General features: G+C 42.4%; 1 protein-coding gene across 4 annotated transcripts in view; it reads left to right on the top strand.

The window, feature by feature from the left end:
- Positions 1-23,900, top strand: part of LOC139562642 (arginyl-tRNA--protein transferase 1) — a 190,566-nt gene that overhangs the window by 9,151 nt on the left and 157,515 nt on the right. For 2 of the 4 annotated variants that reach the window (XM_071380508.1, XM_071380507.1), the window contains exons 2-6: positions 2,134-2,197; positions 2,428-2,490; positions 3,300-3,403; positions 10,731-10,835; positions 11,905-12,102. In XM_071380508.1, coding sequence (XP_071236609.1) covers positions 2,134-2,197; positions 2,428-2,490; positions 3,300-3,403; positions 10,731-10,835; positions 11,905-12,102 — 534 coding nt within the window. The remainder of the gene's footprint in view (positions 1-2,133; positions 2,198-2,427; positions 2,491-3,299; positions 3,404-10,730; positions 10,836-11,904; positions 12,103-23,900) is intronic. The other 2 variants (XM_071380510.1, XM_071380509.1) reach the window with 1 other exon arrangement.

The following is a 23,900-nucleotide window of genomic DNA, read 5'->3' as shown; positions in this document are numbered from 1 at the left end:
CTTGCTCAGAACATATGAAAGCTGGTGGTTCAATATTCCCAGTTAAGAAGTTTTAGGTGGTAGTTTATAGTAGGAATTATGAAACGTCGACTTTCTCTCTACCATTTGTATTTGATATACCTTTGACTATTGGATGTTCTAATAGGCACTTTAGGCTGGCAGTACTAATCTCCGGAGTTGATAGGCTTGAAGTCATAAACAGCGCTGTGATTCAAGCATTGCTAAGAGCTGCTGGCAAACGCAGTAAAGTTTGAATGAATGCTTACGAGCCTGCTGCTGCCTACCACCGCTCAGTCAGACTGCTCTATCAAATATCAAATCATAGACTTAATTATAATATAATAAACACAAATGTGAGCCTTTGGTCATTAATATGGTCAAATCCGGAAACTATAATTGAAATATGGAACCGCTCTGTGTTTTATCGAACGGGTGGCAACCCTAAGTCAAAATATTGCTGTAACATTGCACAACCTTCAATGTTATGTCATAATTATGTAAAAATCTGGCAAATTAGTTTGCAACGAGCCAGGCTGCCCAAACTGTTGCATATACCCTGACTCTGCATTAGAGAAGTGACACAATTTCTCTAGTTAATATAGCCTGCTATCATGAATTTCTTAACTAAATATGCAGATAAAAAAATATATACTTCTGTGTATTGATTTTAAGAAAGGCATTGATGTTCATGGTTAGGTACATTCGTACAACGATTGTGCTTTTTTCCCGAATGAGCTTTTGTTAAATCATCCCCCGTTTGGCGAACTAGGCTGTGATTCGATGATAAATTGACAGGCACCACATTGATTATATGCAACGCAGGACAAGCTAGGTAACTACATATGGTTGACATTACTAGGTTAACTAGTGTTTATGTAAAGATTGTTTTTTATAAGATAAGTTTAATGCTAGCTAACAATTTACCTTGGCTCCTTGCTGCACTCGCGTAACAGGTGGTCAGCCTGTCAGTTTCCTCCTGGAATGCAATGTAATGTAATACTCACAATACATGTCACCCATTGAGCATGTTTGGGATGCTCTGGATCGAGGTGTACGACTGCGTGTTCGGGTTCCCGCTAATATCCAGCAACTTCGCACAGCCATTGAATACTGGGACAACATTCCACAGGCCACAATGAACAGCCTGATCAACTCTATGCGAAGTAGATGTCACGCTGCATGAGGCAAATGGTAGTCACAACAGATTCCTGACTGGTTTTCTGATCCACGCCACTACCTTTTTTTAAGGTATCTGTGACCAACTGATGCATATCTGTATTCCCAGTCATGTGAAACCCATAGATTTAGGGTGTAATCAATTTATTTCAATTCACTGATTTCTTTATGAGCTGTATGACCGTAAAGGATTTGAAATTGTTGCATGTTGCGTTTTTATTTTTGTTCAGTAGACGTAGGAAAATAATGATTGATAAATGAATTAATTGAAATGTACCACTAATGTATACGTGTGTGTGTAGTTTAATATCAGTGTTTGAATAATTGTACTTATTTTCATCATTGGTTTCTATTACAATTATTTGTTTTTCCTACGTTTCTTGTGCTTTGGATTTGTCTGCTCTTTCCCTGTCCATATGGGAGGGTGGGGTTTTGGGTGAGAGGGTAGATAGGGAAATTGGGTGAGCGTTAAGTGGGTGGGTGGGCAAGAAATAACAATTCCTTTAGGATGAATTACTGTTCAATTGTGCAGGAATAATTGTGAACGCGTAATAAACATTATTACATGACCGTGAATCCCCTTCCCACTGTAGTTCAATAACCAACATATGTTTCTTCAAACTGAAGGTGTCATGTCATAGCTCAGACCACATTCTTTCTGCAGACATCTTTGAATCTTAATTCGGAGCAGATCTTTTTGGGAGAAAACGTGGTCGTGTTAAGTTTTTTGACCCTAATTCTGTTACCAAACTTTGCATCTGCACAGTTCTTCCAGTATTTGTGTCTTTATGAAATTTGTGTGAGTTGTTCAAGGTATGGTTCTTCTTCTGAAATCAATGGTTTTTGTTTGGAAGACATTTTATCATTTTAAAGTGAAAAGTCAAGTCAAAGCGTAAATCCGTTATTGTGGATTTGCCCCATTTCATGTCCGCTCCTCCTGCCTGTGTTTTTATGCAGGGATGTGGTCCCACGCCATGACAGTACAAGACTACCAGGATCTCATAGACAGAGGATGGAGACGGTAAGTCAGATTCTGAGCTTTATAATGCCGCACACACTTGTCCTCCAGGCCAGTAGTCTCTACACGTTTTGACACAGCAGCATAGCCCTCCATGCTTAACATATTTATGGGTGTACAACATTTTCACATTGCTTATCTGTAGTTGTGTATATACATTCCTTATCTGTAGTAGTCTAAATGCCCACTGCATGTGCTCGTTTGTTATACTTCCTTGTCTGTTACTTCTACAGAAGCGGGAAGTATGTTTACAAGCCCATCATGAACAAGACCTGCTGTCCACAGTACACCATCAGGTAAAGATAGCCTATTATCAAAAAGACTCACATCAACCTAGCCCAAACTGGTGTCGTATTCATTAGTGCTGATGTCTTCTGACGTGTAAACTTGAAATATCCGTATTCATCTTACCGAGGGAGCGGGAGAGGGGGGAATGCAGAACATGTTATTGTAAGACATCCGGTATCCTATGGATGGAGAAGTGCCACAGTCTGGTTTCAGTTGTTGGGTTGTGATTTTGAAATACTTGCTACACCAGAAGTGAATGGTTATCTGTAGGTATATGGTGAGCCAGCGGCTTGAAATGTTACAAAGTAAGGGAAAGGCAGTCACATGGTTGCGGTTACTGATAAGGGTCGATAGCTGTGGATTAGTGAAGAGTGGGTGCTGAGGTCCGGTCACATTAAGGGAGAAGGAACAGTTTACTCGCATCACTTAACTTCCTGCCTAGCAATAAAGATGTAATGTTTAGAGAAAAGGAGTAGACTCCGCCTAAAGTCGGGTGTAAATGCTTGTGCTGGGGGGAACATGTCTTTGTCTGTTCAGCTGTCTGGCCCACTGGGTGAATAAACGTTGAACTTTTCCTCGTTGTCCATTTTTAGTTTTTTCTCTATTTAGAACCTAACAGTGCACACCGTAGCAAAATGCACAAATTTTTTCCATGAAAAACGAAAGCAAGTGTTTCTTATTTGACACGTTTGGGTTGTCCCAACCTATTTCAATCTGTTTTTTGTTTGATGCCTAATGAACATGACCCAGATGACCCTTTACTCAGTTGTAAGCCATATACTAATGGTTCACTAACGCACTAATACATGGTTTGTAGGTGTCACGCCTTGAACTTTCAGCCATCTAAAACCCACAAGAAGATCCTGAAGAAGATGAGCAAGTTTCTGTCTAAAGGGGAGATGCCAACAGAACAGGGCGATGGTGAGGAAATTTGCTTTCGTAAAATAATTATGCGAAGCTGTCTTTAGTAAACGACACATCAATTACATGTGGTAGGCTGCTCTGTTCTAGGGATGGGCATGAGCACTCAAAGTACTCCTCAGTGCAGATCGTGGGCAGGGGTCAATGTGTGCAAAGTTAAATGTTTAGATCCTCCCATTGACGTCAGTATTCATTCACTTGCGAGTAATACTTTTTTTTCAAGTCTAATATATGCGTTTTGTCTACATTTCTGTAAGAAAAGTGGCGATAATGACTTGTGAAGATATGAAATATGTGATAAAATATGTGAAGTCAACTCGTCTTAATGGGTACTGAGCCCATGAGTCTTCCAAATAAATTAATTTCCAAATGTTCAAAACTGACATTTTATATAAAATTCAATCTCCCTTAAAGTTAAAATAAACTGATCATTACTATTCATCATGAAAATAGCGCTCATAATAGGGGGGGGGGGGGGGGTGTCCAACCGTATCCACAGATCAATGTGGACTTAGGCTTTTGTTCTTGCCAACCAGTACACACCTGATTAAATTAACAAACTTATCATAGACTTCCTTCAAGACATGATTAGTTGAATCAGGTGTGTTATTGCTTGGTTAGAACGAAAACCTCAACCCACATCGGCCCTCTGTGTATAAGATGCCATGCACAAAGACCATAACACACACCTTTCAATGAAAAGCTGAATCACATTTGCTGTACTGCTATTCTTATTAATTAGTTTAACTTGTCTTCCTAAAGCGTTTCTGCAGACTGTTTCAAATCTCCCCCTCTACTGTTGTATTAATAAAGTACAGGTGGTGGACAAAAAACGGAATCGCCTGGATGAAAGAAAGACAAGGGCTGGGTGACATAACAAATTAATTCAAATGTATGTTTTTGCGCAACATTCCCCAATGTCTGCATCGCAAGAATTGAGTTTTTGCCATTTTGAGTTTTTTGGAGGTTTTGTCTGTTTTTATTCTTGTATTTTTGGTCTCGTCTCTTTCTCTCCTTCTGTGCACCGCCCCATTTACACCAGAGATCTGTATATAATGAAAAGATGCATGTCTTCGCCCTAATGGTGGGAGTCGTTGTCCCAAAGGCAGGCGACAAGCTTAGGTCCAAAATAAGCCTGTATAAATGTATTGACCTTATTTTGGACATTTTTGCTTTCGCCTCTTCCTCTATTGTTTACGCACACCAAGTCCTTCTCACGTCAACAAAGTTGATCACATCTTCCTCTCTGACAAGTGATTTCAACTCGCTATTTGAGATTAGGTCCAATGGATTCGGTCATATGGACACAAACACATTGAGACATTATTTTACTGTAATAGAGGAGAAGCTAACTTTTCTCAAGATGGCCTTTTTATTCCTCACCTACTCAAACTGCACTCAGAGCAGACACTACGCAAACGAGACTATCAATGAACATAGATTTTGGAAAATGAATTTTGTCACGCTCTGCATTGGGGTACCACTAGCAGCATTTTAGCTAAAGACTTATGCTAGCTGTCTAATCTGTGTTTTATAAATGTGCAATAAGCATAAAACACAATTATATGGAACTGGCAATTAGTTCTAATTCTGAGAAATAAAGTAGGCCGCTTGATTTCAACATCTGAACAAAGTTGACAGGCTAACATGCTTTTCAAACAGTTGGAGACAGACAGAAGGGTGTGTTCCTAACAATTCAACTGTTCAACTTTTAACTAGCAAATAGATCCATGTTGGCTAAACTTGAAATATAAATATTAGCTGGGCAATCACTAGCATGTGGGCTTTTTATTAATTTCCCAACTTCGTCATATCCAATTGGTAGTTAGTCTTGTCCCATCTAACTACCGCGCCAAGCCACAATGCTTCTTGACACAATGCGCACTTAACCTGGAAGCCAGCCGCACCAATGTCGGAGGAAACACCGTGCACCTGGTGACTGTCAGTGATCATTCGCTTGGCCCGCCACAGGAGTCGGTAGAGCGCGATGGGACAAGGACATCCCGGCTGGACAAACCCTCCCCTAACCCGGACGACGTTGGGCCAATTGTGCATCGCCTCATGGTTCTCCCGGTCGTAGCTGGCTGCGACACAGCCCGGTATCAAACCAGGATCTATAGTAGTAACGCAGCTAGCACTACGATGCAGTGACTTAGACCGCAGCGCCACTCGAGAGGCCACTAGCACGTGGGCTTGAGATGTTTCTATAGCCTAATGCCTGCTACAAGAAGTTAGTAATTATTTGTGAATGTGCATTATGCATGGTTCCAGGTACTTTTTTTTTTTTAAAGGGAATTTTCATAGACTTGAAAGCCAGGTCAGTGGCTATTGCAAAAATACAATTATTAGTGGGTCTTATGGTTGTGGAAGGCTTATATTTAGCCTAGGTATAACATCAAACTTAAATTTTATTGGTCACATACACATTCGGCAGTTGTTATTGCGGGTGTAGTGAAACGCTTGTGTTTCTACCTTCAACAGTGCAGTAATATCTAACAAGTGGTTGTTGTCCTTGATGATCTTTTTGGCCTTCCTGTGACATCGGGTGCTCTAGTTGTCCTGGAGGGCAGGTAGTTTGCCCCCGGTGATGCATTGAGCAGACCGCACCACCCTCTGGAGATCCCTGCGGTTGCGGGCGGTGCAGTTGCCATGCCAGTCGGTGATACAGCCCGACAGGATGCTCTCAATTGTGCACCTGTAAGGGTTTTAGGTGACAAGACACATTTCTTCAGCCTCCTGAGGTTGAAGAGGCGCTGTTGCACCTTCTTCACCACACTGTCTGTGTGGGTGGACTATTTCAGTTTCTCCGTGATGTGTACGCCGAGGAACTTAACTTTCACTGCGGTCTTGTGGATAGTGGGGTGCTCCCTCTGCTGTGTCCTGAAGTCCACGATCAGCTCATTTTGTTTTGTTGAAGTTGAGTGAGGTTAATTTCCTTGTACCACACTTCCAGGGCCCTCACCTCCTCCCTGTAGGCTGTCTCGTCATTGTTGCTAATCAGGCCTACTACTGTTGTCGTCTGCAAACTTGATGGTTTGAGTTGGAGGCGTGCGTGGTCATACAGTCATGGGTGAACAGGGAGTACAGGAGAGGGCTGAGCACGCACCCTTGTGGGGCCCCTGTGTTAAGGATCAGCGACGCGAAGGTGTTTCTTATCTTCACCACCTGGGGGCGGCCCGTTAGGAAATCCAGGACCCAGTTACACAGGGCGGGTTTTAGACCCAGGGTCCCATGTTTAATGATGAGCTTGGATGGTATTATGGTGTTGAATGCTGAGCTATAGTCAATGAACAGCGTTCTTACATAGGTATTCCTCTTGTCCATATGGGATAGGGCAGTGCAATTGCATTGTCTGGATCTATTGGGGCTGTAAGCAAATTGAAGTGGATCTAGGGTGTAAGGTAGAGGTGACATGATCCTTGACTAGTCTCTCAAAGCACTTCATGATGACAGAAGTGAGTGCTACGGGGCAATAGTTACCTTTGTTCCTGTACCCAAGAAAGCAATGGTTGCCATCTTGAAGCATGTGGGGACAGCAGACTGGGATAGGGAGAGATTGAATATGTCTGTAATCACACTGGTTTTAGTATGCGGCTAGGGATGACGTCTGGGCCGGCAGCCTTGCGATGGTTAACACGCTTAATAAATGTCTTACTCATGTCGGTCACGGAGAATGAGAGCCCGCAGTCCTTTGTAGCTGTTAGGTGACACTGTGTTGTCCTCAAAGCAGGCGAAAAAGGTGTTTAGCTTATCCGGAAGCAAGACATCGGTGTCTGACGTGGCTGGTTTTCCCTTTGTAGTCCTTGATTGTCTGTAGACCCTGCCACAAGTCTTGTCTGAGCTGTAGAATTGCCTGTTTGATTGCCTTGCGGAGGGAATAACTACACTGTTTGTATTTGGCCATATTCCCAGTCACCTTGCCATGGTAAAATGCAGTGGTTCGCGCTTTCAGTTTTGTGCAAATGCTGCCATTTATCCACGGTTTCTGGTTTTGGTAGGTTTTAATAGTAACAGTGGGTACAACATCTCCTATACATTTCCTGATGAACTCAGTCACCATATCCATGTATTCGGCGATATTATTTTGAGGCTGTCCGGAACATATCCCATTCCGCGTGATCAAAACATTCTTGAAGCATGGATTCTGATTGGTCAGACCAGTGTTGAGTAGTCACTAGCATGGGTACTTCCGGTGTCAGTTTTTGCCTATAGGAAGGGAGGAGCAAAATTGACTCGTGATCACGTTTGCCGAAGGGAGGGTTGGGGTGGGCCTTGTAGGCATTTCGAAAAGTTGAGTAGCTGTGGTCCAATGTTTTCTCAGAGTGAGTTCTACAGTCAATGTTCTGGTAGAACTTCGGGAGCCCCCGCCCTGAACTGAGAACCCAACTGGCTGTACGGACTCAGACATATCCCAAGAGAGCCGTGTTTCCGTTAAACAACGTTACAATCCCTGATTTCTCTCTGGAAGGATATCATCGCCCAGAGCTCGTCAACTTTATTATCTTGAGACTGAACGTTAGCGAGTAATATACTTGGAAGGGGCGGGTGTTGTGCGTTCCTCCTCTCCGAATACCTCTTCTCCATCAGCGGTATTTTGTGAGCAGCCTCTTGAATCAGTTCAATTGCCCTGAGGGGTACGAACAAAGGATCTAATTCAGGAAAGTCATATTCCTGGTCGGAATGCTGTTGAGTTACCACTGCTCTGATATCTTTATTTTTTATTTTTTAATCTTTATTTTAACAGGGAAAACAGACTGAGACCTGGATCTCTTTTACGGCTGTGCCCTGTGTAAACATGTTGACATGTACAGTTTTAGACATACAGACAAGAACATTTCAAAACATACACAATTCAACAGAAACAATCACAGACAACATCATATTGATCCTCCATAAGCATTTTAAAATGGGCAAGGGACACCAGAGTGTCTAACTTAAGTTGGATCTGCAGTTTGTTCCATGAATAAGGTGCAAAGGAACTGAAGGCAGTCCTACCCAACTCTGTGGAGACCGCAGGAGTCTCTAATGTAATCCACATCTGTGATCTGGTTTTAAAATTAGTACATCTTGTGGAAATTAATGATGATATATATGGAGGTAGTTTTAAAAGAAGTGCTTTATAAATAAACAAGAGAGCATGTTGCTCTCGCCTCACAGATAGAGAGACCCAACCCACATGTTGATATAGGATACAGTGATGAGTTCTGTAACTATCACCCGTGATAAACCTGAGTGCACAATGGTAAATAGCATCCAGTGGTTTTAATGTGTTTGCCGATGCATGCATATAGATAATATCACCATAATCTAAAACGGACATAAAAGTAGCCTGCACAATTTTTTTCCTATTTACAGAGGACAGACAAGCCCTGTTTCTGTAAAGGAATCCTATCTTGAATTTGAGCTTTTTTCCCAATTCAGTAACATGTTTTTTAAAAGAAAGCCTATCATCTAACCATACCCCTAAGTATTTATATGCAGAGACCTTATTGATTTGAGTACCATCCAAGCTAGTGATTACAAACGTGTTTCTAACTGAGAGTTTAGACCTAGAAAAAAACATGACATTTGTTTTCTTAGCGTTTAAAACAAGTTTAAGCTGTAAAAGAGACCCCTGTAGTATCCTAAAATCAGACTCCAACTGCATTAAAGCTTGGTCCGCTGTTGGAGCAATAGAGTACATCACTGTGTCATCTGCATATAAATGGAATTTACAATATCTGACATCATCACCAATGTTGTTTATATATAGTGAGAACAATAGTGGGCCAATTATTGAACCCTGAGGGACCCCTTTAAGTAACTGTAAGGGGTCAGACTTGACCCCATCGACCATGACGGCTTGAGTTCTATCTTTAAGATAGTCATAAAACCATCGGCAGGCATCAGTGCCCAGTCCTATAGATGACAGCTTACTCAACAGGATAGCATGGTCTACAGTGTCAAAAGCTTTTGACAAATCTACAAACAACGCAGCACAGTGCTTTCTATCGTCTAAGGCATTTGCAATATCATTTACAACAATCATAGTGGCCGATGTGGTACTGTGTTTAGATCTAAAACCAGATTGATTGGTACTAAGAATACTGTTAGCAGAAAGAAAAGATTGTAACTGTTTGTTGACTATAGATTCTAGAATCTTTACCAGACAAGGGAGCCTAGAGATGGGTCGATAGTTATCCAAATCACTACCGTCACCTCCCTTATGTAATGGCAGAACAAAAGCTGCTTTCCACACCTTAGGGATATTTCCTGTGCTTAATGTTAGATTAAAAATGTGTGTTACTGAACCAGCAACAATAGGTGCAGCACACTTAAGTAAGTACGGGTCTAAATTGTCAGCGCCTAAGGATTTCTTAGTATCAATGGCACACAGGGCAATTAGAACCTCTGCTTCAGTTATTTTCTGGAAACTAAAAACAGGGTTACCATTTTTCAGAGTAACGGTTGAAAAGCAAGACGAAAAATCAACTAACTGGCCAGTACCACAAAGTCCACTTTTCCTTTCAAATAAAAAACCAGCAGAGATGAAATGCTTATTAAAAGCATCACAAATATCATTTTTTTCAGTTAGAATACAGAAGTCTGAGGTAATTTGCTTAGGAAGAGAAACAGCAGAATTCCCCCGTTTCAGTGAATTAACGGTTTTCCAGAATTTTGCAGGATCTCCTGCAGAATCTGTCATAGCATTAAGGAAGTAATTTGATTTTGCCTTTTTGACAGCTGCAGTACATTTATTTCTCAATTGCCTAAAAAACAGCCAATCAGCTGGAGTACCTGTTTTCCTCGCCAAGGCCCAGGCCCGATTCTTTTGCAGGAAAAGACCTGACAATTCAGGAGAGAACCAAGAACTGGTTCGGTTTCTTACTCTGTGATTCTTAAGCGGGGCATGTTTATCAGACATAGAAGTAACAATAGAAGAGAAAAAAGCAAGGGCTAAAACCGGGTCCAGAAAGCAGCAAGTGGATAAAAGCTCAGAGTGATATAAGTCAAGGATAAAAGCTTGCTGTGAGAAATCTAAAAGTTCTTTCCGGTTGAATGTAATAACACTATTTTCTTGGCTCTTAGTGTAAGAAGTAACACAAACTAAATACTGAGAAGTTGCTTAGGCGCCATCTTCCCATCCTGAATTCATTAGATTATTGCTAACTGTTTGAAATGCAGTGTATTTGACATTTTAATTGTACAACTCTTATTTAGAGATTTTTTTTTCTTGATTTTTTTTGTTGTTGCCGATATTGCCCAGCCATAACAACAATGACAAAGTGCATGAGTAGTCACTCAATAGTAATCTTCTTGTCCCTCATTTGTTTGCATTTCTGTCCAGCACTTGGTCTTCTATCCCTCAACCATGATCCATTATTCTCTGTGCATCGATGCCTACCTGTCCACTCAAAACGTCTTGGAGAGAGTACAGAGGTTTCTAATCTTGGTAAAGACACCATGGCTAGATGCATAATATGCATAGCTGTAACTTGTTTTAATTAACTTAAATCTGAACAAAAAAAGTGTATGCTCGTGTTCATTGAATATCAGGGATACATCAACACTATCCACATGTTTCAATGTAAACCAGGCTTAATAGGAGCCTACTGCGCTTAATTGGAACAACAGTGATTTATGGTGAAAAATAAATATTTTGTGTATAAATATACGCTATAGACTACAATATTATGGAAAGTTAACATTGAACCATATTTATTTATTCCCATTCTGTAGAGTTAGTGATATTTGTGCTGCCCTTTAAGCTTACGAGAGATGCTATTTTTGTAAATTTGACATTTATATAACAATATAACAGTAAAATAAGAAAATGCATTTAAACATGTTCCTCAGCTGTCTAACTTTAATAATTAAACATCTGATTGGCTTAGAGTAAAAACTTATCAACATAACAACCAGATTAATTGTTTGAAACATTTAACTGCAGAAAAGTTTTTTATTTTTTTATTTGAATCTAAAGATGGAATTGGGCTTAATGGGTACGTGGGCTTAAAAGGTATGCTTATCCTATTTAATCAAGATATGGCATTATTATTATTTTTCTTCAAATGTTACATTCTTTTACTTTGACATTAGAATATTTTTGTAGATTGTTGTCAAAAAAAGATCATCCATTTTAGTCCCACTTTGTAACACAACAAAATGTGGAAAAAGTCAAGGGATGTGAAGGTTTTCTGAAGGCAAATTGGACTTGTTTTCGTAATTGAAATCATAATGAAATGTAATGATAACAATGGTTTAGAATTGAACATTCTGGCATTTATTCTTTACTCTAACATTATTTAACTGGACTACTCGAACAGTGAAATCATTTCACATGCCCATCCCTACTCTGTATTAGCCTGGTTAAACCAGACTGAACACTCAGAACAAGTGAAAATGGTGAGTGTTCTGTCTGGTTTAACCAGGCTAACCTTTTACATTCAGACCTCACTGTAGTACAGTATTAATACCTACTGATTGTGTCAGTACTATCTGACTGGCTTTGTGCTGTTCAGGGGAGCCCATGGACTCGCTGTGTGAGGAGGGAGGACTGCACGGCCCTGCTAAAGTCTGTCACCCTGAGGTGGCGAGTCCTGTGGTCACAGCCATTCTGACTGAGGAGGGAGACACCACACCAGTCGAGTTTGAAACCGCTAGAAAAGACCCAGTGTCTGTTCCAGACGGGAGAGGACCAGAATCAACCCCCAAACCGGGTAAGTCTAAAGGCAGGAAATTAAGAGGGCTAGACGGAAGCGAGTTAATTGCGTGAACCTTCAGTGGAGAATGATCTTTGATTGGTTAAATAAGCTGGAATCTCATGTCAGCTGGGTCATTTGCTTGCTTACAATGTGCAAGAATATTGTGTATATTAGGCTACATCTTCACCCCTCAGGATCTAGGTTGCGTAGGTGTAAGGATGCACAACCTCTGCTCCCAGTCCTTTTCATGAAAGATGATTTATCTAGAAATAATGAATAAATGAAGTTCCCCATATGGGCAGCAGGTGGGAGCAGTCACCTATGAATATAGTCGTTCTCTGTCCTGCTTCTGAATCGTATGAATGGAGCCGACGTTTTTGCTGTAATTTTCATGAATGAGGCTGAATGGAGCCAATCTATCACAAGCTCTCCCTTCAGTTCCACTCAGTTCAATTGCAGGATAACCTGAGACACACCACAGTGATACATGGTAATGAATGAACAACATTGAGTGAGTGGATTAATACATATAAATGCTGATCAGGTGAGGGAAGCGCTACGTATAACTGCTCATAGTTCAGCTTCTGACGTTATTTTCTCTCTGGGTATGTCCAAAATGTCTACCCCCTACATATCAAAATGTATTAAATATATTTCTCACCCATCTATACACAATAACCCATAATGACAGTGAAAACATGTTTTTAGACATTTAGACATTGATTACAGCTGTGAGATTTTCTGGGTAAGCCTCTAAGAGCTTTCCACACCTGGATTTTGCTACATCCCCCCCCCCATTGCTAGACTTCCATTTTCAGGTCTTGCCATATGTTTTCAAATAGACTGAAGTCGAAACTGTAACTCGGCCACTCAGGAACATTCACTGTCTTGGTAAGCAACTCCAGTGTAGATTTGGCCTTGGTTTTTAGGTTATTGTCTCGCTGAAAGGTGAATTAATCTCCTAGTGTCTGGTGAAATACAGACTGAACCAGGTTTTTCTCTAGGATTTTGCCTGTGCTTAGCTCTAATTAAATTTTTTTTGTCATGAAAAACTCCTCAGTCCTTAACGATTACAAGCATGCATACCCGAAACATAATGAAGCCACTACTATGCTTGAAAATATGGAGAGTGGTACTTAGTAATCTGGTGGTTTGCTTTTGCCCCAAACATAACACTTTGTATTCAGGACAAAAAGTTAATTGCTTTGCCACATTTTTTACAGTATTACTGTAGTGTCTTGTTGCAAACAGGATGCATGTTTTGGAATATTTGTATTCTGTACAGGCTTCCTCCTTTTCCCTCTGTCAATTCTGTTACTATTGTGGAGTAACTACAATGTTGATCCATCCTATCACAGTCATTAAATTCTTAACAGTCATAATCCTTCCTCTCCGGTAACTTGAGTTAGGAAGGACGCCTGTATCTTCGTAGTGGCTGGGTGTACCATCTAAAGTGGAATTAATAACTTCACCATGCTCAAAGGGATATTCAATGTCTACTTATTTATTTTTACCATCTACCAATAGGTGCCCTTTGCAAGGCACTGGAAAACCTCCCAGGTTTTTGGTCGACTCTGTTTTGAAATTCACTGCTCGAACGAGGGACCTTACAATTATCTGTATGTGTGGGCTGCAGAGATGAGGTAGTCAATTTTTTTTAAACCAGGTGAGTCCATGCAACTTTAACATGTGACTTGTTAATTAAGCATTACTCCTGAACTTATTTAGGCTTGCCATAAAGGGTTTGAATGCTTTAATTAATTTGCAAAATGTTCTAAAAGCATAAATCCCCTTTGACGTTATGGGTTATTGTGTGTAGGCCTGTGACACAACATACATTTTAATAATTTTTTAATTCAGGCTGAAACAAAGTCAATAGGTGTTAATAATTTCTGAAGACACTGTACATATATATACCTTAATGGTACCCTGTGGATATAGCCAATTTGTTACTTATTGTGTATTTATTCCTTGTGCTATTATTTTTTTTATATTTTCTTCCACTCTGCATTGTTGGGAAGGGCCCATAAGTAAACATGCCACTGTTAGTTTACACCTGTTTACGAAGCATGTGACAAATAACATTTGATTTGAAATGGCATCCTGTTCCCTATGTAGTGCACTACTTTTGACCAGGGGCCATAGCTCTGGTCAAAAGAAGTGCACTATATAGGGTGCCATTTGGGACGCAGTAAAAATAGGCCCACACCCTTGTTCATATAAGCCCGTGGATACACAGTGAACCAGGAAAGCCTGGTAGGGTACTATAAACCTAAACACAGATATACGCACAGACAGGGTAGACCTGTTTACAACACCTCTATGTAACGGATACAGTAGAGATGAAGACTTATGCCATGTTCCACTCCGCCTCTCAGAAAAAGCCCCCACTGAAAGTCATGTCGGGGCTGCTTGTGAAATGGCTCCCTATTCCTTACTTAGTGCACTACTTTTGACCAGGGCCCATAGGGTTCTGGTTAGAAAGTAGTGCACTATATAAGGAATAGGGTGACATTTGGGGTGCACTCCCAGGTCTTCTCCATCTACTCTCCCTCGTCCTGCTGGCCCACCTCTCTGAAATGTTTTCCATCATCGGAGAGGACTCACTTCCTCTGTATGATAGGTGCAGTTTGAGTTAGGCTAGATGGAGAGAGGTGCAGAAGTGTGTGGGAGGGATGGTAAAGCTGTAATTATTTCTAACATGGCTCCCTAAAGTTAGGAGTTGCCACTGTAGGCCTACCTAACTTTTTGTGTGTTAGTGAGCCAGTTCATTCCTGTCTTGATAAAATGTGAAATGGTTAAATGCTACATTTAGTTATATATCCAGTGCATTCAGAAAGTATTAAGACCCCTTGATTTTTCCCCCACACATTTTATGTTACAACATTATTCTAAAATGTATTGTTTGTTCCCCTTGTCAATCTACACACACTACCCCATAATGATAAAGAAAAAACAGGTTTTTAGAAATGTTTGCAAATTTGATTAAAAACTGAAATAAGTATTCAGTGCCTTTTCTGAGTACTTTGTTGAAGCACCTTTGGCAGCGATTACATTCTTCTTGGGTATGACGATACCAGCTTGGTACACCTGTATTTGGGAGTTTCTCCCATTCTAATCTGCAGATCCTCTCAAGCTCTGTCCGGTTGGATGGGGAGCGTCTCTGCACAACTATGTTCAGGTCTCTCCAGAGATGTTCGATCGGGTTCAAGTCTGGGCACTGGCTGGGCCACTCAAGGACATTCTGAGACTTGTCTTGAATGCACTGGAGAAGGTTTTCATCAATGATCTCAGTACTTTCCTCCGTTCATCTTTCCCTCGATCCTAACTAGTCTCCTGGTCGCTGAAAAACATCATCCCCACAGCACGATGCTGCCACCACCATGCTTCACTGTAGGGATGGTGCCAGTTTCCTCCAGATGTGACGCTTGGAATTCAGTCCAGAGTTCAATCTTGGTTTCATCAGACAAGAGAATCTTGTTTCTCATGGTCTGAGAGTCTTTAGGTGCCTTTTGGCAAACTCCAAGCGGGCTGTCATGTGCCTTTGGCCAGACGGAAGCCACTCCTCAGTAAATCTACCATAAAGGCCTGATTGGTGGAGTGCTGCAGAGATGGTTGTCCTTCTGGAAGGTTCTCCCATCTCCACAGAGGAACTCTGGAGCGCTGTCAGATTGACCACCTCCCTGACCAAGGCCCTTCTCCCCCGATTGCCTAGTTTGGCCAGGCTGCCAGCTCTTGGAAGAGTCTTGGTGGTTACAAACTTCCATTTAAGAATGGAGGCCACTGTGTTCTTGGGGACCTTCAAGGCTGCAGAAATGTTTGGTACTCTTCCCCAGATCTGTGCCTTGACACAATCCTGTCTCTGAGCTCTAAAGACAATTCCTTTGACCTCATGGCTTTGTTTTTGCTTCGTCATGCACTGTCAACTGTGAGACCTTATATAGACAGGTGTGTGCCTTTCTAAATAATGTCCAATCAATTCATTTTACCACAGGTGGACTCCAATCAAGTTGTAGAAACCTCTAAAGCATGATCAATGGAAACGGGATGCACCTGAGCTCAATTTCGAGTCTCATAGCTAAGGGCCTGAATACTTATGTAAATGTAATATTTATTTATTTTATTTTTATACATTGGCCAAAATTTCTATACCTGTTTTTGCTTTGTCATTATGGGGCATTGTGTGTAGATTGAGATTTTTATTTATTTAACCCATTTTAGAGTAAGGCTTTAACGTAACAAAATGTGGAAAAAGTCAAGGCGTCTGAATGCACTGTGTGTGTATGGGGGGTGGAGGCGACTTTTTATAAAATTTTAATTCAGATTCTCATTAGCTTTTGCGGAAGCAGCATCTACTCTTCCTGGGGTCCACAAAAAGGTAACAGCATGCTGATGGACATGGACAGCCACACAAATTTTAACTGAAAATAATACAAGTTTTATTTATATTTATTTTATTTATATATATATATTTTTTTTTTTGCTTGTGGGTCCCCTTACAGTCCCTGCCGGTCCATTAGTTGTTAAGTCCGCTTTGTAAAGGTAATTTTGCTGATTGCTTGAGTAATTGGGGATGGGAGTAACATGCAATCATGGCTCTGTATAGAACTGTGCGTTGCCATGAATTTGTTTTGGACTTGGATTTGCAAGATGGTGCCGACAGAGGGTCACCTTGCTTCTAGTCCTTGGGAAGCTATGCAGTATTTTATTTTATGTATTTAATTGTTAGCTCAGAAAACCTTGAAGTGTTATTACATACAGCCGGGAAGAACTATTGGATATCAGAGCGACGCCAACTTACCAACATTACGGCCAGGAATACGACTTTCCTGAAGCGGATCCTTTGTTCGCACCACCACCCAGGGCATTTGATTTGATTCCAGAGGCCGACCCAAAACAACGTCGCCGCAAAAGAGGTAGATGGAGTGGCCTCAAGGTCAGGCTTCGAAGGCATGCACACCACCCACCGCTTTAGAGTATATTACTCGCCAATGTTCAGTCTCTAGACAACAAGGTAGACGAAATGGGGGCAAGGGTTGCTTTCCAGAGAGACATCAGAGATTGTAACAGTCTGTTTCATGGAAACATGGCTCTCTTGGGATATGTTGTCGTGGTCGGTACAGCCACCTGGGTTTATGCATCGCGTCGACAGAAATAAACATCTCTCTGGGAAGGAGGAGGGTGGGGGTGTATGCTTCATGATTAATGACTCATGGTGTAATCATAACAACATACAGGAACTCAACTCCTTTTGTTCACCTGACCTAGAATTCCACAATCAAATGCCGACCAGAGTATTCTCGTCGGTTATTGTCACAGCCGTGTATACCCCCCCCCCCCCCCCCTCAAGCCGATACCACAATGGCCCTCAAGGAACTTCACTGGACTTTATGCAAACTGGAAACCATATCCTGAGGCTGCATTTATTGTAGCTGGTGATTTTAACAAAGGAAATTTGTTAGCATATTCAGCATATTGATTGTAGCAGTCGTGCGGGTAATACACTCGATCACTGCTACTCTAACTTCCGCGATGCATACAAAGCCCTCCTCCGCACCCCTTCGGCAAATCTGACCACGACTCCATTTTCCTCATCCTGTCCTATAGGCAGAATCTCAAACAGGATGTACCCGTGATAAGAACTATTCAACGCTGGTCTGACCAATCTGAATTCACGCTTCAAGATTTTTTTTCTGTTCACGTGAAATATTCCGGGTAGCCTCAGAGAATAATATCGATTTATACGCTGATTCTGTGAGTGAGTTTTTATAAGGAAGTGCATTGGAGATGTTGTACCCACTGTGACTATTAAAACCTACCCTAATCAGGAACTGTGGATAGATGATGGCATTATCGCCAAACTGAAAGTGCAAACCACCGCATTTAACCATGGAAAGATGACCGGGAATATGGCTGAATACAAACAGTGTAGTTATTCCCTCCAAGGCAATCAAACAAGTGAAATGTCGGTATAGGGACAAAGTGGAGTCGCATTTCAACGGCTATGACACAAGGTGTATGACCCATTCGGCATCCCTAGCGGTGTCCTCAGAGCATGCGCAGTCCAGCTGGTTGGTGTGTTTACGGACATATTCAATCTCTCCCTATATCAGTCCCCACAAGCTTCACCATTGTTCCTGTACCCAAGAAGGCCAAGGTAACGGACGACTATCGCCCCATAGCACTCACTTCTGTCATCATGAAGTGCTTTGAGAGACTAGTCAAGGATCCATACACCTCCACCCTAGACCCACTTCATTTTGCATACTGCCCCAATAGGTCCACAGACGATGCAATCCCCTACACACTGCCCTATCCCATCTGGACAAGAGGAATACCTATGTGAGAATGCTGTTCGTTGACGACAGCTCAGCATTCAACACCATAGTACCATCCAAGCTCATCAATCAAACTTGAGGCCCTGGGTCTCAACCCCGCCCTGTGCAATTGGGTCCTGGACTTCCTGACGTGCAGCCCCCAGGTGGTGAAGGTAGGAAACATCACCCCTTCGCTGATCCTCAACACAGGGGTCCCACAACGGTGCATGCTCAGCCCCCTCTTGTTCTCCCTGTTTTCCCATGACTGCGTGGCCATGCACACCTCCAACTCAATCAAGTTTGCAGACGACACAACAGTAGTAGGCTTGGTCACCAACAATGACGAGACGGCCTACAGCGAGGAGGTGAGGAGTGTGGTGTCAGGGGAAACAACGCCAAAAAAACAGATCGTTGACTTCAGGAAACCACAGAGGGAGCACCCCCTTATCCACATCGACGGGACAGCAGTGGGGAAGGTGGAAAGCTTCAAGTTCCTTAGTGTACACATCACGGACAAACTGAAATAGTTCTCCCACACAGACAGTGTGGTGAAGGCGGCGCAATAGCGCCTCTTCAACCTCAGGAGGGTGAAGAACTTTGGCTTGTCACCTAAAACCTTCACACACTTTTACAGATGCACAATTGAGAGCATCCTGTCGCTGTATCACCGCCTGGTACGGCAACTGTACTGCCCACAACTGCAGGGCTCTCCAGAGGGTGGTGTGGTCTGCACAACGCATCACCGGGGGCAAACTACCTGCCCTCCAGGACACCTACAGCACCCGATGTCACAGGAAGTTCAAGAACAACAACCACCCGTGCCACTGCCTGTTCACCTCGCTACCATCCAGAAGGCGAGGTCAGTACAGGTGCATCAAAGCTGGGACCGAGAGACTGAAAAACAGCTATCTCAAGGCCATCAAACTGTTAAACAGCCATCACTAGCACAGAGAGGCTGCTGCCTACATACAGACACGAAATAATTGGCCACTTTAATAAATGGATCACTAGTCACTTTAATAATGTTTACATATCTTGCATACCTCATCCCATACCTATATACTAGGGGTGAAACGTACATGTATTCGTATCGAAGCGTTCGGTACAGGGTGCACGGTTCGGTACACACTGCGAACCGAACAATACATTAATCATACACTGCTCAAAAAAATAAAGGGAACACTTAAACAACACAATGTAACTCCAAGTCAATCACACTTCTGTGAAATCAAACTGTCCACTTAGGAAGCAACACTGATTGACAATACATTTCACATGCTGTTGTGCAAATGGAATAGACAACAGGTGGAAATTATAGGCAATTAGCAAGACACCCCCAATAAAGGAGTGGTTCTGCAGGTGGTGACCACAGGCCACTTCTCAGTTCCTATGCTTCCTGGCTGATGTTTTGGTCACTTTTGAATGCTGGCGGTGCTTTCACTCTAGTGGTAGCGTGAGACGGAGTCTACAACCCACACAAGTGGCTCAGGTAGTGCAGCTCATCCAGGATGGCACATCAATGCGAGCTGTGGCAAGAAGATTTGCTGTGTCTGTCAGCGTAGTGTCCAGAGCATGGAGGCGCTACCAGGAGACAGGCCAGTACATCAGGAGACGTGGAGGAGGCCGTAGGAGGGCAACAACCCAGCAGCAGGACCGCTACCTCCGCCTTTGTGCAAGGAGGAGCACTGCCAGAGCCCTGCAAAATGACCTCCAGCAGGCCACATGTGCATGTGTATTGCACAAGATTTTCCCAACTCAGGAGCTCATGCTTTCTGAGGATGTAACAGTGATGCTGGCTATTGGGCTTCCTATCAAGCACTTTGAGAGCCTGTTTTGTAGACAGACTGAATAGGTTTTAATGTTGTACAGCAAGCTTGAGCCCAACTAATCAAGCAGTATGTTAAGTGGGGGAGTATCATAGATTTGAAGTACAGTTAGAGAGGTAGAGAATGCGGGGTTCAGAAACATGTTTAGTGGTCGAGCCGCGCTTTACTATTCCTTCCCGTACACATTTTGCCCAGACATTTAATACCTTCCTTATACCAAAAAACCTAAAGAACAACTTGAGCGTGAGTTGTCAGAAACGCTGTCTGTTGTTAGAGCGTCTAGAGCTCCCTTACTGTAACGGCTCATTTCCTTACGGCAGAGTGGGAGATGAAAAGCAATGTCCTTCAAACACGTCCCCTTGAGTAGTCACGCCAGTGTAAACTTGGGACGAGATGAGAGAAGTAGTTGGAGAGGGATGATGTAAAGATTCCTGTGACCACTGACAACACTAGACATATTGTAAATGCAGTTGCACTAGCTGGATTGGGACACCAGATGGGATGCTTTTGCTCACGTTATTAATCTAGCATCTCAAAAAGCAATGTCAGTGAATCCAGTCTCTCGCCTCCTAGCAAAGATCAGGAAGGTGGTATCCTTTCATAAAAGCACAACTGCTGCACATGGTTTCAAGACACAACAGGAGATGCAGGGGCTGCCAAACCACAAACCAATCCAAGATGTCCCTACTAGATAGAATTCAAGCCATGACATGGTTGAGCGATACCTTGAGCAGAAAGTTGTGGCGTATTCTACACTGACTGATCAAGCTGTGGGGAAGAATGGCAAAGATATTGTGTCTGTCTGAAAATGACAAGACTAGCAGAAGAAGTTATCAAAGTGTGCAAACCTCTCAACAGTCACAACACTGATATGCACTGAGAGCATTCCATCAGTTTCCATGGTAATGCCTATGAAAACAATGATCTTGAAATAAATGGTTGCATCTGAAGATGAACCCGCAGTAAGGGATGTCAAGACTGTTATCAGAGTTAACCTGGAGCCTAGATATGTGACCCTGGTGTCCAAGACTTCTTACACAAGAGCACCACTTTGGACCCCTGTTTCAAGTCCCTGCTGCACCTGGATGCTGCTGCTCGTTTGAGAATCTACAATGCACTCACAGCAGAGATTGTGACCAATATACAACAGGTATTGTATTTAATTAGTGATTTAACAATTAATTATAAAGTAATAATTGTAATTGTCATAGTGTCTATTTCTAACAACAAATCATATTTTTAAAGCCACTTCAGAGATAGTAATTTTCATCTAATTTAATTCTGCAGTGTCAAGCCACAGGAGCCCACCCCTCTCCAGAGATGGCAGACAGGGGTTCTCCTCCTGAAAAGAAGTCTGCCATGGCTGAGCTTTTTGGGGAGTTGTTTCACGACCCAGGAGCAGGGAACCAAGTCAAAGGTCAAGGTCATAGAGGAGGAGGTGGACTGTATTCCCCTGGTTGCTGATACACTTACATGGTGTAAGACCAAAGAGTTAATATACCCTCATGTTGCCATGTTAGCAAGGCGCTACCTGGCTGTGCCTGGGACCTCTGTCCCTAGCGAGAGGGTATTCTCCACAGCGGCTGACATTGTCACAGCAAGCCGATCTGTGCTCACTGCAGATGATGTGGATAGACTAATCTTCTTGAAGGAAACTTAAATCTGATCATGTTTATTATTTTTAACCAGTCTCCAGTCTCAAGTGGTGCTATGTGCCTTAATTTTGATATGCTGCTGGACTATGCACTCTTGTTGAAGTTCTGTTTTAAATTACTATTTTATTTAATGTTTTAAGGCAGGCACTGCTGTTTTTTGTTGTCCCTTTGTTTCCATATGTCCTGGGAATTCAAGCTACCTATGTTTACTATTATAATAAATGGAACATCTAAATACATATTTATCAGGCATTTATTTTGTTGATGTACCGAACCGTGAGTTTTGTGAACCGTTTCACCCTTAGTATACACAGTATTTTTATACCATCTATTGCCCCTTGCCTATGCTGCTCGGTCATCACTCATCCATATTTTTATATGTATATATTCTTATTCCATCCTTTTACTTAGATTTGTGTGTATTAGGTAGTTGTTGTGGAATTTTTTGATTACTTGTTAGCTATTACTGCACTGTCGGAACTAGAAGCACAAGCATTTCGCTACACTCGCAATAACAGCTGCTAACCATGTGTATGTGACCAATACTATTTGATTTGAAGAGACCCCTGGTTGCATGTCTTGTAGTAGGGTATGTATGGTGTCCGAGTGAATGGTTTGATTATACAGACAATCTGTAATTTGTTACTTTAATATTTCTCATTACTAGAAGAGAAGCAGTTAATCCCTCATCAACCCTTAACCAGGAAAGACTGGCATACGTGTTAGTTCTGTATGTGCAGTTAAGGGCATGGCGCGCTGCTCTGTTTTGCTGCACTTGACCATTTTACCGGTCACACCCTTTATGTACAACTCCAGTTGAGGTGGAGGCCTTAGAGAATGTTTTTAACCAAATACAATGCTTTTAGATGGACATGTATTTAAGACCAGTTTGTTGTTAATCACCCATTCTGACAAGGGTGTGTGCTCAGCCCCCTCCTGTACTCCCTGTTCACGCATGACTGCGTGGCCATGCACGCCTTCAACTCAATCAAGTTTGCAGACGACAACAGTAGTGGCCTTGATTACCAACAAGGACGAGAGGGAGGAGGTGAGGGCCCTGGGAGAGTGGTGCCAGGAAATGAACCTCAATCAACAAAACAAAGGAGCTGATTGTGGATTTCAGGAAACAGCAGAGGGAGCACAACCCTATCCACATCGACGGGGCCGCAGTGACGGTGGAAAGCTCCATGTTCCTTGGCGTAAACATCGCTGCCGATTTGAAATGGTCCACCCCACACAGTGTGGTGAAGGCGCAACAGAGCCTTTTCAACCTCAGGAGGCTGAAGAAATTTCTCAGCCCCCAAACCCTCAAACTTTTACAGATGCACAATTGAGCGCATCCTCTTGAGCTGTATCACCACCTGGTATGGCAACTGCACTGCTCACAACCGCAGGTCTCCAGAGGGTGGTCCCAATGCATCACTGGGGGCAAGCTACCTGCCCCCCAGGACACCTACAGCACCCAATGACCCAGGAAGGCCAAAAAGATCAAGGACATCAACCACCCGAGCCACTGCCTGTTCACCTCGCTATCATCCAGAAGGCGAGGTCAGTACAGATGTATCAAAGCTGGAACCGAAAGACTGGAAAACCGCTTCTATCAAGGCCAGCAGACTGTTCAATAGCCATCACTAGCCGGCTTCCACCCGGTTACGCAACCCTGCACCTTAGAGGATGCTGCCCTGTATACATAGACATGGAATCACTGGCCACTTTAATAATGTTTACATACTACTTTACTCATCTCAAATGTGTATATACTGTATTCTGTTTTAGTCAATGCCACTCTGACATTGCTCGATCTAATATTTCTTAATTGCTTTCTTTTAGATTTGTGTGTATTGTTGCGAATTGTTTTTAGATACTACTACACTGTTGGAGCTAAGATAACAAGCATTTCGCTACACTCGCAATAACATCTGCGACCAATACAATTATATTTGAGACTATCTCCTTATTCAGTGAGCTCACTGGCTTTGGGTGCTGACATGTAGAGTGTGGAACATGCCCTGAGG

The sequence above is a fragment of the Salvelinus alpinus genome, chromosome 32 (assembly GCF_045679555.1).
Source record: "Salvelinus alpinus chromosome 32, SLU_Salpinus.1, whole genome shotgun sequence".
Classification (NCBI taxonomy): Eukaryota; Metazoa; Chordata; class Actinopteri; order Salmoniformes; family Salmonidae; genus Salvelinus; species Salvelinus alpinus.
This window is presented reverse-complemented; position numbering and strand designations above follow the sequence as displayed.